The sequence below is a fragment of the Anoplophora glabripennis genome, unplaced genomic scaffold (assembly GCF_000390285.2).
Source record: "Anoplophora glabripennis isolate ALB-LARVAE unplaced genomic scaffold, Agla_2.0 scaffold905, whole genome shotgun sequence".
NCBI classification, from domain to species: domain Eukaryota; kingdom Metazoa; phylum Arthropoda; class Insecta; order Coleoptera; family Cerambycidae; genus Anoplophora; species Anoplophora glabripennis.
In genome coordinates this window covers 75,053-88,854 of record NW_019417432.1, presented here as the reverse complement: position 1 = coordinate 88,854, position 13,802 = coordinate 75,053, and the positions used below count along the sequence as shown (strand labels likewise).

At 33.0% G+C, this 13,802-nt stretch overlaps 2 protein-coding genes across 3 annotated transcripts; both read left to right on the top strand.

The window, feature by feature from the left end:
- Positions 1-1,880: 1,880 nt before the first annotated feature.
- On the top strand, positions 1,881-2,676 carry LOC108911120 (zinc finger BED domain-containing protein 4-like). The gene is made up of 3 exons (XM_023456291.1): positions 1,881-2,063; positions 2,130-2,612; positions 2,659-2,676. Exons 1-3 carry the CDS (start codon positions 1,881-1,883, stop codon positions 2,674-2,676), a joined length of 684 nt encoding a protein of 227 aa, XP_023312059.1.
- Positions 2,677-3,573: 897 nt separating this feature from the next.
- Positions 3,574-7,553, top strand: LOC108914533. Of its 2 annotated transcripts, XR_001964680.2 has the most exons (5): positions 3,574-3,693; positions 3,811-4,110; positions 4,167-4,197; positions 4,294-4,585; positions 7,451-7,553. XR_001964680.2 is itself a non-coding variant. In XM_018720358.2 (4 exons), the coding sequence occupies exons 2-4, from the start codon at positions 3,940-3,942 to the stop codon at positions 4,443-4,445; spliced, it is 354 nt and encodes a 117-aa protein (XP_018575874.1). In that variant the 5' UTR covers positions 3,574-3,693; positions 3,811-3,939; the 3' UTR covers positions 4,446-4,645. The 2 variants fall into 2 exon arrangements, 1 of the variants encoding a protein (XP_018575874.1); XM_018720358.2 differs by lacking the exon at positions 7,451-7,553 and having other exon boundaries at positions 4,294-4,645.
- The last annotated feature ends 6,249 nt before the right edge of the window (positions 7,554-13,802 follow it).

Genomic DNA, 13,802 nt, shown 5'->3' with positions numbered 1-13,802 from the left:
ACCGACTTACCAATTTCAGCAAAAGAACATCTAGAATGTCTCTGATAATGTCGTTTATCGCTTCGAAACTTTCATCGGTTATATTTTTAAGGCAAAGCCTACACGAAGTTTCCTTAACTTCACTCATTAGTCAGCAACAATCTTCTTTTACGTATAAAAAAGAACACGGATATAAAAAACAAAAATATAAATCTTCACTTCTAACCTTCTTGGCTTCTTACGACTATCAGCACAGTTGGGGACTGTGGTTGGTTAGGAACACAGAACACAGTATACTAATCAAATAGTATACTGTGGTTAGTAGAGATGAGCAATATTTCGACACCGGTGAATTAGAACCGGTGATTTCAAAATCACCGGTATTCCCGGTTACCGCAATTTTAAAATAACCGGTTTGCAGTGACTACGTCGGGTATTTGCGATTTGTGCTTGCTATTTCATTTCAGTGATTGTTGACCGGCGATGTTGCGAATCATGCCGATTGCCTTCGCCTGTGGTCCGTGGTTGGCAATGTTTTTCACTGGGTCCCCCTAAACAAGAAATGTATTTCCTTCCCGATAGCGATCGTGTTCGCGTCATCTAGCGGTATACGACAAAAGTTTTGTTTAATACAGTCTTGTTTTGCAGATTGCAGCAATTTTAGAGTTTAGTATTTACATTTTACGATTTGGTTAACGTTAAATTTTAAAACTTTAAGTTAAGAATATTTTATAATTAAATTTACCGGTAAGTGAGTGTAACTGTATTATGTTTTTTATTTATATATTTATATATATAGACTGGTAAAGAAACAAAAGATGTCGGGGCGTCAAAATAAAAGTAGTTTATGGAATTTTTTCACACCCGTCCCGGAGGAAGACCACAAAGCGTCCTGCAATATTTGTAAAAAGAAATTATCATATAGGACAACAAATTCTAATTTAAAAAAACATATGACTACAAATCACCCCACAGTTAATTTAACTCGCGAGATACGGGCTTATGAGCCAAATATAATTGAAATTGTTAACGAGCCCGGTCCATCAACAGCTATCGATAACGGAAACTTGACGCCAAAAGTTGTTTCTAACCCTGGAACTTTAAAACAAAACTTCGATTCCAAAAGCGCTGTTATCAGAAGGACAAATCAGACAACACTCTCATCCTACATCCCCCGAAAAATTAATTTGCAATCACAAAAATATATTAATGAGAAACTTTTAAAGTTATTTACAAAAGATTTGCAACCATTTAAAGTAGTGGAGGATCAAGGATTTCGGGAATTTATTAACGCTTTAAACCCAGCATATCAGTTACCAAGTAGGCATTATGTTTCGAAAACAATGTTGCCCGCAGCCTATGAAACATGCTTAAACGATACACAGGAATTGGTAAAAACAGCAAGGAGGGTATGTTTAACTACGGATACCTGGACATCGTTGTCGACAGAAAATTATATGGCAGTAACTATTCATTTTCTCAATGAAAATTTTAATTTAAAATCTATTTTACTTGAATGCGCTGTTTTATCAGGATCGCATACATCTGCTAATTTAGCAGAATCGCTTAATAATATTGCTGATAAATGGGAAATAAAAGAAAAGATTATATTAGCTGTTTCAGATAATGCAGCAAATATAAAGAAAGCCCTTTCTGAGCCTCCTTTGCAGTGGAAACATTTTGGATGTCTAGCCCACACAATCAATTTAATAGCCCAAGATAGTCTAAAAATTCAAGAAATAAAATGTCTCATTGATAAATTTAAAACTATTGCGGCGTATTTTAGACGAAGTCCTCAGGCAACCGAAAAACTTTTAACATATCAAAAATGTCATACTCCAGACCAGCCACCATTAAAATTAATACAAGATATCCAAACACGATGGAATTCTACATACTATATGTTGGAAAGATTTGTACAATTGGAAGATACGGTAAAAAGTACAGTGGCCCTAATTGAAAAGGATCTTCCACATTTAAGTGCACTCGACTGGCAGGTGGCTAAGGATTTGTGTAGAGTACTAAAGCCGCTGGAAAATGCAACAAAAACGATCAGTGGGGATCAATATATAACAGGATCAATGGTAATTCCTTTAACAAATGGAGTTTACAGTGTTTATATGAATTTAAAAAATAAAAATAATATCCAGGAAAGTGCTATGAAAGTAGTTATTTCCATTATAAAAGGGTTAGACGATCGACTTGGTAATTTAGAAAGAAGTAAAACATTTGCAGTTAGCACATATTTAGACCCCCGATTTAAAGCGTATGCTTTTAAAGATGAAATATGTGCAGAAACTGCCAAAAAAATAGTTACGGCCGCCGTGGCACATCATGTTTCATTAAAAGCAAAACCAACTGGTGACCAAGTCGAAAAAGTGCCAAATACTGAAGACTCTCGTGTAGATGAAGATGACGAATTATCAATTTGGAGTTCCCTAGAAAAATCAACAGCTACCGTAAAACCGAAAGGAACTGCAACGTCTAGGGCCCTGATGGAAGTTCAGCGATATATGGAAGAGGATTTGCTTCCCCGAAACGATAATCCTCTTGACTGGTGGCGAGAACATAAATACAGTTACCCATATTTAAGTATTGTCGCTCAAGAAAAACTCAGTATCGTCGCTACCTCGGTACCATGTGAGCGTATTTTTTCTAAAGCTGGATTGGTAATTTCAGATCGCCGAAATAGACTAAGTGGCAATAAAGTAGATAAAATTTTATTTTTAAATATGAACACTTAAGTTTTAGGTACCTACCTAACGACATATTTTAATATTCATGTTTTGTTTCCTTTTTACGAGTTTATTATTTGTTAGATATCCTATCTAATTTAATTTTATGTTATAAATGTCTATTTGTTTTTTATTTTTTATATATTTATTTCCGTTAAAAGCATTGTATTTATTTATTTTTATAATTAAAATATATGATATAGTAAAATAAATTGTTTTAAATTATTTAAATACCGGTCTCCAATTTAAAAATATGCGACAAAATATAAACTATCAACCAATAGAATCTGATATTTTAATGTTATTATTACATATTACTCAATAAACATTGCAAGTTAGAACAATTAATATTTTCTCCCACCGGCGAATCAGTGAAACAGCGACCCGACACCCGACCAATACCACGGAGATGATCCAGCTCGAACAAAACCAGTGATTTTCGCCGGTAAAAATCACTGTTATTTGTGAGTCGCTGATATATTATTATCGGTGATCGCAAAATCACCGGTAAGCTCATCTCTATTCTAGACACATGGGGCTATCTATATTATTTTTTTGTACAAAAAGGGTACCAATTAATTAGTAAAAATCCCCAAAAATCGTCCGTTTTCACCCCAGATGACGGTACTCGGTTCTCGGTCTCGGACAATCATTCGATTCTTAAAAGTATTCGAGAACCGAGTTCTCGATTCTTAAAAATACTCGATTCTGCCCATCACTAATCTGGCTGGGATAGTACTAACGTTTTCTATGGCGCTGCGCGCTACCAGAAGAAATCGAAAAGGTTAGAAGTAACGGGTTTATATTGTTGTTTATGTGTTCTTTTTTCTTTTTAGACTTACAATAAGATTGTTGCGAAGCAATGACTGATGTTAAGAAAACTTCATGTAGGCTTTGCCTTAAAAATATAACCGATAAAAGTTTTGAAGTGATAGACAACATTATCAGAGACATTCTATGTGTTCTTTTGCTGAAATTGGTAAGTCGGTGGAATATAATTAGATTAGATCTTAACAGACCCAAGCGTAAAGCAACCTTTAATTGTTATTTTCCGCCACAGTTATTTTCTTTCTGCTTAAAGTTGCATATTTTTCAGAAATTTGATAGGTGGAGCAAAGAGATTATATGTAACGTTTGCAGAAGAAAGTTAAATACTGCGTGAGAATTTAAGTCAACGTGTCTGAATACCAATAATGCAATTATTCCTTATGTGGATAGCGAAAAAATGTTACAGCTGGACATAAGAGAAGTGTACTTGCAGCAAAAGAAAAGCGAGTTAGTTGATATTTCTTGCAGTCAGAAAATATGTCGATTGTGTATGCACCCAGCAGAAAGTGGGTTTAGGTGCATACGTGAAGAGGAACTTGAAGCTATTCAGCGATTGACTCCTGAAATTGTATGAATGATCTTAAATACTTGCACTTCTCCGAATATAAAAAACTTACTTTGCAGGTTGTAAACATCGTCAAAGATCCCATTGTATGTAAGTCGTGTTTTGAATCTTTATGCACTCATAACAGTTTCCTAAAAAATTGCTTAAAGGTAGAGGAGAAAATTAAAAGTATTTTTGATTTTTCAGCCACAGAATGTCAAATAGATATGTCACCACCTGATTTATTGGTCAAGACTGAAAACTTGGACAAAGAATTCGATATTAGCGAGATGAAAATGTCGATCAAAGCTGAATGTGTCAACATAAAATCTGATACCTGTCATGATTTATACGATTAAATGTGTACCATTTGGTGATAAACTAATTGTAACAAATTATGATGTTGCTTATAAGCGATGTCGTAAAAATTTTTATACAATCATGAAGAATAGGTTGACAAATGATTTGGGAAAAATGTAAAATCATTATAAAACAATCGGTGGGTACAAAAAATGCTGTACTAGGTTTCATTCATTCAATCAATTATTTTTTTAACTTTGGGCAGAAATCGCAATTCTCTTGGAAAGAAAATGATAGATCTCTGAGTCACAAAACAAATAGTGGTTATGTAAGCAGATTGCAAGAAGAAAACCAATTTTTACGCTATTTTTTAATGTTAATTTAATTCAAATTTGAAAAATGTTTTTTAAAAATCTTATCAAATGAAGTCAAACAATATTTTATACCAGAAATCTAGGTTAGGTATGCAAAAGGTGTCTTACTTCTTAGACAAGATTCTTCATTGGTAATATTGCAGAAAACAACTATTTTATGGGCTACTTGCCCCAACTGGCATCGAATATATATCACAGGAATATCTAGTAACAACTAGTAATATACACAAATTTTTTTAGAACCTGACATATGCCAGCTTTTTTATTTGATGTGATAGACCAAATGCAATGTTATAGGAAATAACTTGACTAAGAAAAATTTACAAATAGTGCTTTCCGGTGTTGCCAGATTTCTTCAGTGGCTGTTTAAACAATATTTTTTTAAATGGCAACACTATTTTTTTAACAAACAAATTAAACACTTTTTTTAGCAAATTAAGTGTCCAACCAAAAACATCAACTGAGGGTTATTTGAGATATAAAATATAAGCAACCCTGAACATAACTGCAGATTATTTTCGTTGTTTTTTTTCTGATTGTTCCAAAACGGCTACTCCAATAAAGAAATGTGCCATAGCATTTTTTATTTAGAATTTGAGGATTTGTCAAATTACGCTAAAAAAATATGGTGTTGCCAATTAAAATAATCTTGTTTAAGCAGCTACTGAAAAAATCTAGCAACACGGAAAAGCATTATTTATATATTTTTCTTAGTCAAGTTATTTCCTACAACTTTGCATTTGGAAGTACTAGTCTATCACTTCAGATAAAAAAGTTGTCCTATGTGTGATGTTAGAAATGAAAGCAAGCACTGAACCAGGGTCATACATACATCTCATTAATTTCAAATGTAAATATGCCCGTTTATTGTAGTAATTTTTTTGTGAAACACAATATTTCGGCATGTGTCACCTATAACCCCTTAAAATTAAAACCTGATTTTCAAAAATACCTTATATACAGGGTGTAACGTAAAGGTTGGGAATAAATTAAACGGTGGATTCTTTAGTTTAAAAAATAAATTTTTGTCATATGAAGTTATGCTCTACGAGTTTTCTTTTCCAAGTTACAGGGCGCTAAAAAATTTCAAAAAAATTAGTTTTTCTCCAATAACTTTCGAACATTAGAAGATTATGGAATGAAATTTTATCCATAGCTTAATTTGATAATTCCCTAGTAACAGGAAAAAGATTGGCTTTGTAAGTTACTCAGTGGCGTGCATACATCTTATACCGTAAGGTTTTTCGAAGAAAATTGTGGTACGCCACTGGTAAAAACATTTTTTTAATATCTTTTTATGACGCACATTTTATTTTAAACAAAATTACCCTCTTGCGTTTTATTCCTAGCTCTTGTCATTTTTCCGCAAATAAAACTTTTGTAAATACCATTTTTCCCCGCTGCTAACATAGAAAAATGAAAATAACAAAACATTATGATGTATGCTTTGACTCAGCCACCGAAAATGGTCAAATAGGCATTAAAAAAAGACTTATTTGTATTGAAAATGATATTAAAGTATCACATTATTTTAACAATAATAAAAAAACACTAGTGACTTAGGAATTTAAAGAATTTATTGAGTAGGTAATAAGAAATAATAAACAACAAACAAGATTACAAAAGGTGCTGGAAATGTTGCCCCCCAACTTCAGTACATTTTTCAATGCGTTTTCTCATGGATTCTCTTACTCGTCCAAAAATTCCAGGCATATCTCGAATTAGCTGACAGCCCATTTCAACTCTTTGACGAAGAATCTGTACATCAGAAATGGGAACGGAATAAACTATGGTTTTTAAGTGCCCCCACACATAATAGTCTAACGGATTAAGTTCGGGAGAACGAGCAGGCCACGCTCTTGGCCTTACACGACCTATCCATTTATTGGGGAACGTTTCATTGAGGTATTCTCTAACTTCTCGCCTAAAGTGAGCTGGGGCGCCATCATGCATAAACCACATGTTCTGGCGTGTTTCAATTGGAACTTCTTCTAAAGTCGCACAGCTAACACAGTATTCCCGTTGGCAAGGCCGTAAATAAAATGCATATCTGCTAATTCTGGAAATGAGTAGTCCATTTCTAACAGATCTAAACCAAAATACAACCGTTTAAGGAAAGCTAAATGTCATAACTGACGATGATGTTTTGTCTGAAAACATCTGAAAACAAATTTTGGTGGCTTGGTCAAAGCATACTTCATAATGTTTTTATTTTCATTTTCCTATGTTAGCAGTGGGAAAAAATAGTATTTACAAAACGTTTATTTACGGAAAAGTGACAAGAGCTAGGAATAAAACGCAAGAGGGTAATTTTGTTTAAAATAAAAAGTGGATAATAAAAAAATATCAAAAAAATGTTTTCACCAGTGGCTTACCACAATTTTCTTCGAAAAACCTTACGGTATAATCCGTACGCACGCCACTGAGTAACTTACAAAGCCAATCTTTTTCCTGTTACTCGGGGATTATCAAATTAAGCTATGGATAAAATTTCATTCCATTACCTTCTAATGTTCGAAAGTTATTGGAGAAAAACTAATTTTTTTTATATTTTTTAACGCCCTGTAGCTTGGAAAAGAAAACCCGTAGAGCATAACTTCATATGACAAAAAATTATTTTTTAAACTAAAGAATCCACCGATTAATTTATTCCCAACCTTTACGTTACACCCTGTATGCAATTTTTTCAGCGACGCACCACTGCAGAGCTCCAGTATTGTACCATTCGAGGAGAGTGACTGTAAAGATGCAGAAGAGGATGGATGTAAATATGAGACTGGATCAGAAATGAAAACTAAGCAGGAGCACAAAGTATTGTACAAATGTGATAAATTTTTATGAGACTGGAAGTGAGATCCGTTTTACAGTACACTGTGCGAGACACGAGAACGATTTGGAAGTGTACAAATGTGAATCATGTGAGTACGAAACTAAAAAGGAGAAATTACTTCAGAGGCACATGTTGAGGCATAAGGATCCTTTGCAGATTCAAATGTACAAGTGTAATACCTGCACATACGAAACTATATACAAGGTTAACATGAAACGGCACCAACTGAAGCATAAAGAGCCTTCGCAGGTTCAAATGTACAGGTGTAGCGACTGCGATTATGAAACTAAACGCAGGAGTAATATCAAACAGCACCAGATGAAACATAAAGAGCCTTCGCAGGTTGAGATGTACAAGTGTAACAACTGCAATTACGAAACTAAATACAAGAATGCTATAAAACTGCACCATCTGAAACATAAAGATCCTTCACAGGTGAAAATGTACAGGTGTAATGACTGCGATTACGAAACTAAATACAAGAATCATATCAAAACGCATCAACTGCGACATAAACAGCACTCGCAGGTTCAAATGTACAAGTGTGACAACTGCAGTCACGAAACTAAATACAAGGTTAGTATGAAACAGCACCAACTAAAACATAAAGACCCTTCACAGGTTCAAATGTGTTCAGGTGTAATCACTGTGATTATGAAGTTAAACGCAGGAGTGATGTCAAACAGCACCAGCTGAAACATAAAGAGCCTTCGCAGGTTCAGATGTACATGTGTAACAACTGCGATTACGAAACTAAATACAAGAGTGCTATGAAACTGCACCATCTGAAACATGAAGATCCTTCACAGGCTCAAGCATACAGGTGTAACGACTGCGATTACGAAACTATGTACAAGAATGTTATCGAACTGCACCAACTGAAACATAAAGATCCTTCGCAAGTCAAAATGTACAAGTGTAACGACTGCGATTTTGAAAGTAGGTACAAGAATAATATTAAACTGCACCAATTGAAACATAAAGATCCTGTGCAGGTTCAAATGTACAGGTGTAACGACTGTAGTTACAAAACTAAATACAAGAATGCTATCAAACGGCATCAGCTGACACATAGAGAAGGTGAACCGACTGTGATATGAATCCAAATGCAGGAGTGGTGGTCAATTGATGCACAAAAAATGGTCTGCGGGTGTGAATTATCACCCTTTGTTCGTCGTGCAAAATATTGTCGTTAATGGAGACATTTGGATAAAACGCTGATCGTAAATATGTGAATACGAAGTAAAACGTAACCCCGCCTTGAAGTACATCGGTTGAATCAGGAAAACCTGACCGGAACGGAGGCCAACAAGTTATTTTGGACATATCTAATTTACGTCATGTCAACTGTCATCTCTATATCTCTACAAATAGAGTTTTTTGGCGAAAAAACTGCTAACCTAACGTGGTTAACTAAAGTTAACATTTGACACTTTCGCAATAAATGAATTTAACCATAAGTTAACTCGGTTTGGCCACGTTTGGCTGAGTTTATCAAACCACATATATAGTTTTTTGGCGAGAAAATCGTTAATGCAGTTAACTACCTATAATCATTGTTTAACTACTACTACTACTACTAAATCAACGAAGATATTTAAACAATGTGTAGTTTAACGGTTAGATGTGTGGGTTAACCTGGTTTGTCCGAGTTTACCAAACCAGTAAACTGTCTTTGTCTAATTATGTTATGTTTCACCTACGAACTTTGCTCGTAGTGTTTCACACGTTCACACGTTAGTCTAGTAGTCTACCACTCTACCAATTTCAGCAGTTCCGATTTTTAAAGAACAGATATTTATTAATAATTATATTTAAATAATTATGCCTATCTATACATTGTACAATAACTATTTAATTTAAATATAAACTTTATGTATAATTTGTGATTATTAAGGCTAGACATCTAAAATCCAACCAAAAGAATTTTCGTGAGATCTGTCAAGTGGCTAACTTTTAACACAAAAAAACTACTTTAACCGTCAGAAAAACTAAAGGAAAACCCTTTTTGTTAAATAGCAGAACCAGAGATTAGTAAAAAAAAGGTATTATAAATCGGTAAATCTGTACTTCCCGCCAACTTGCGCTACAGCAGCACCTATCTTGATGCATTAAAATCCTTGCAGAGCTGGGAGTATTTTGTTAAAAAAATACCTACCAAATCATATTTTAAATATAAAATAGTATTTTGTAATTAAAATCGTTTTTTTATAACTCCAAAATTATTTTGTATTAAATACCTAAAATACCTACCAAAAACAAATACTTTGCCTGTTAGACTTACAGAGATAAGGCAGGACAAAGAGGGATAGTCGCCCTCGGTCCCAAATTATCGAGGCCACGTTTAACGCCAAAAATAACGGCGCGGTACAACACATGCTAAAAAAAAATACCCACCTGCACGTCGGATTTAGTGCATTCTACAATGTGCGTTGTGTTAGTGCTATTCTGTCTACTACCTTTTAGGTCACTATCATCACTAGTCAAATTTAATTTTTTGATCTTGAAATCGGACTTGCCTTGCACATACAATATATTTTTTAGTCAGATCTTAAGAGTTTCAGATTTAATATTTCACAAAAATATTTTAAATACTCTAATGAATATTTTCAATATATTTAATATTCAACATACTTAAAAAACTATTTTAAATATTAATTAATTTATACTAAATAAGTGTCGCAACGGAAAACTGTAAATTCCTCTTAAAAAAAGAAACATTCTTTTCCTCTTCCATTTTTCTCTCCGGGCTTTCGTTTTCGAGATACACGGTGTCAAAACTTTAATTTTTTTTTTAGTTTTTCGCCAATATCTTAGAAATCGTTTGAACTACAGGACTGAGCTTTTGTACACACATTACCACTATTAATAGCTACTTTTTCGCACCCTTCTCGAATTCATTGGACGTGCCAGTGGTGGAGATTTTAAGGTATCGTAAGGGTTTTTCCCCCCCTAAATTTTACGCCACTGGAAAAATTGACTTTTGACAGCAAATTCTAAAGCGCCAATGAATTTTACACAATAAGAGTTCTCTTGGTTCATTGCTCTAAAGTCAACCGTTTTCAAGAAAAATGACTTTTTATGAACAAAAGCAAACATTTTGCTAACGTTTCGAAAATCTTTTGTAATTCAAAAAATAGGTAGTAATAATTAACAATTTTAACGAAATTTAACAACAGATAGGATTCTAACTTTTTTTTATCAATTTGGCGAGTAAAATTTACAGAAACTGTTGAAAATTACGTCAGTTGGCTTGAATACACGCATTACATCTTCTAATGTTTCTTTCTGTCTCTGCGATTTCACCTCTATCGGTCAACTTTTCGATAGTATTGACATGGATTTCATAAACGATGCATTTCGTTCTCCGGATGTTCTGTTCAGTTACTTGCACTTGCAAAATGTTCAAAATGCAAAATGCAAAAAATTTTCGAAACAGCAAAATGTTTGCTTTTGTTCATAGTCATTTTTCTTGAAAACGGTTTACTTTAGAGCAATGAACCAAGAGAACTCTTATTGTATAAAATCCATTGGCGCTTTAGAATTTGCTGTCAAGTCAATTTTTCCAGTGGCGTAAATTTTAGGGGGGGAAAAACCCTTACGATACCTTAAAATCTCCACCACTGCACGTCCAATGAATTGGAGAAGGGTGCGAAAAAGTAGCTATTAATAGTGGTAATGTGTGTACAAAAGCTCAGTCCTGTAGTTCAAACGATTCCTAAGATATTGGCGAAAAACAAAAAAAAAAAATAAAGTTTTGACACCGTGTATCTCGAAAACGAAAGCTCAGAGAGAAAAATGGAAGAGGAAAAAAATGTTTCTTTTTTCAAGAGGAATTTACAGTTTTCCGTTGCGACACTTATTTAGGAACACCCTGTATTTAAAATACTTTGCCAAAGAAGTATTTTGTTTTTAAGTATTTTAAAATACTTTGTACTAATATTTTGTATTTTAAATACGTTTGGGAAAGTATTTTGCCCAGCTCTGAATTCATGTTATTTAAATTTATGTTAAATGTATGGATTTTTCCAATTTATAGGTGAACAAGCAATATAATAAATAAAAAATAGTGGTGGGCTATTTTGTTCTCTAAAAATCCTATTAAAAAAATCGTATATTTGGAAATCAACTTTTTAATTAATCACATTGCGAATGTTTTTTTTAATATGAAATTTAATAACTGTACGTTATTCTGCAACCTTAGTATGTTCCATTAAAAATACTTTTGTCATTTTTAAATACTAATTTTGTAAAAAAAATGCAAAACGTTCATGTAAAAGCGCAAATTACGCCGCTTTTCGACTTTAATTGAAAAGTGTTAAAGAAATAAAAGGAAAAATATTGAAATAAATGAAATATAGCAAGAACTGTTATTAAATTTTAAGGGATGTACAAAAACATGATGTACCCTTGTAATATTGATGTATTTTTTTTTACTTATCTAGTAACAGGGAAATGAAATAAAACAAATAAAAAAAAATAAATATATTTTAGATAAAAGTATAAACATCTTTAGATTTATTTAAAGAAAACAAATCATTTGTTATTTTATAAACAATATATACACAATTTCATCCTTTATTTTAGCTTGGTAGTGTTTGATATCTTGTGTGATTCAGTCATAACGACATTAATTTTAACCTCGTATTCAGAAGGCCCAATAGACAGAAAATCGAAAAAAAAATTTACTCGACCTTTTAAAAGATAAGCAAATTACCCCTTACTTCTGCAACCCTACTTTGCATCACATTTGCTGACTGGGAAAGTGCCGACGCTCCACAGAGCGTTCAAAAGTTGAAGCAAAACAGCTGATTTTCCCTCGTCTTGAATTTTGAAATTGCTTTCAAAATCAAAGCGCAATGAATCCCCATTTTATAAACAAAGTGCTACTGCCCTACTGTCATTTTAAATAGGTAGATACCGTACTATTCTTTGAAAAGCAATAAGTCACACAATTAAAGTATACATACTGCAAACTGAATAATTAATTGAACATAATACTAAAATTAATATTCAATTATAAAACATTCGGAAACGTTAACAATATTAAAAATACTAAATAATAAAATAAAAAAAATACTAAATTAATATTCGAAAACAATTATTATCCTTATAGATTTATTTTTATTAACAAATAAATAATACTTAAATGTAAAAAAATATCTTATTCATTTACGTGTCTAGGTAAAAAGCTCTGTTTATTTGCTGTGGTTCACAATGGATTAAAAATGTATTAAAAGCTAGGCGAGTGACCGAAATTACGGTGGTCAAGATTTTGTGGGCCAGCGGTCAGGAGCAGTCCAAATATGGGTTTTAAATTATTTTTTCCAGCAAAAATATGTTTTTTAAAATTTTTTAACGCGCATTCGTATTCTACTCATTTTTCTCTATCTCCCCTTAAAATTAATGACATTACGACTGAATCTGTGCTTCTTTTTTTGCCATAAAATTAAAAACCTCAGAATAACTGACAAAAGGAAAAAAAAGATATTTTATTGGGCTGATATTAATAGTAATTATAATACGGTACAAAATTGTCGCCCCTGTATAATACATTAAAAAATAAAGGTACCGTTTTATACTGTTTTTAAACCTTTTTTTGAAAATGAGGGTACGGCCGATATTTATTTTATTTATACAAGGTGATTCAGTCATAATGTCATTAATTTTAACCACGTATTCGGAAGGCTTAATAAAGACGGAAATCAGAAAACAAAATTTTTTACTTGACTTTTAAAAATGAAAGAAATCAACCCATAACTCCCGCTAAGAGGGCGGCCCTGCCAGATGCCCAGATGTTCAGAAAATTTTGTAACGAATCAATCGTCGGCTGAAGCGAACAGCGTTGCCAAGTTCATATCATGATCTATGGTTCACATTTAATTAATCCGCTTTAGTATACGGATACATATGTATGAAACCAATAAAATGCAAGTAAATAAAGGATCATGCTGCATTTTATTATAATTTTAATAATTGTATTAACTTAGTGCAAAATGTTTTAACTATCCTGACTTCTCGTAGTCAACTTTCGTTAAAAGAAAATAAATAAAGCTGAGGTTTGTAGGCACACTGTATTTTATCAAATAAAAAAAGTCGGCACACTAAATACCCGAATATACAAAATATACTACACACGGTTACAAAACCATTAAGAATTTAAAGCGTTTATTCAAATCTACCACCCTCCATATCTCCCGCATTTTTCCCGC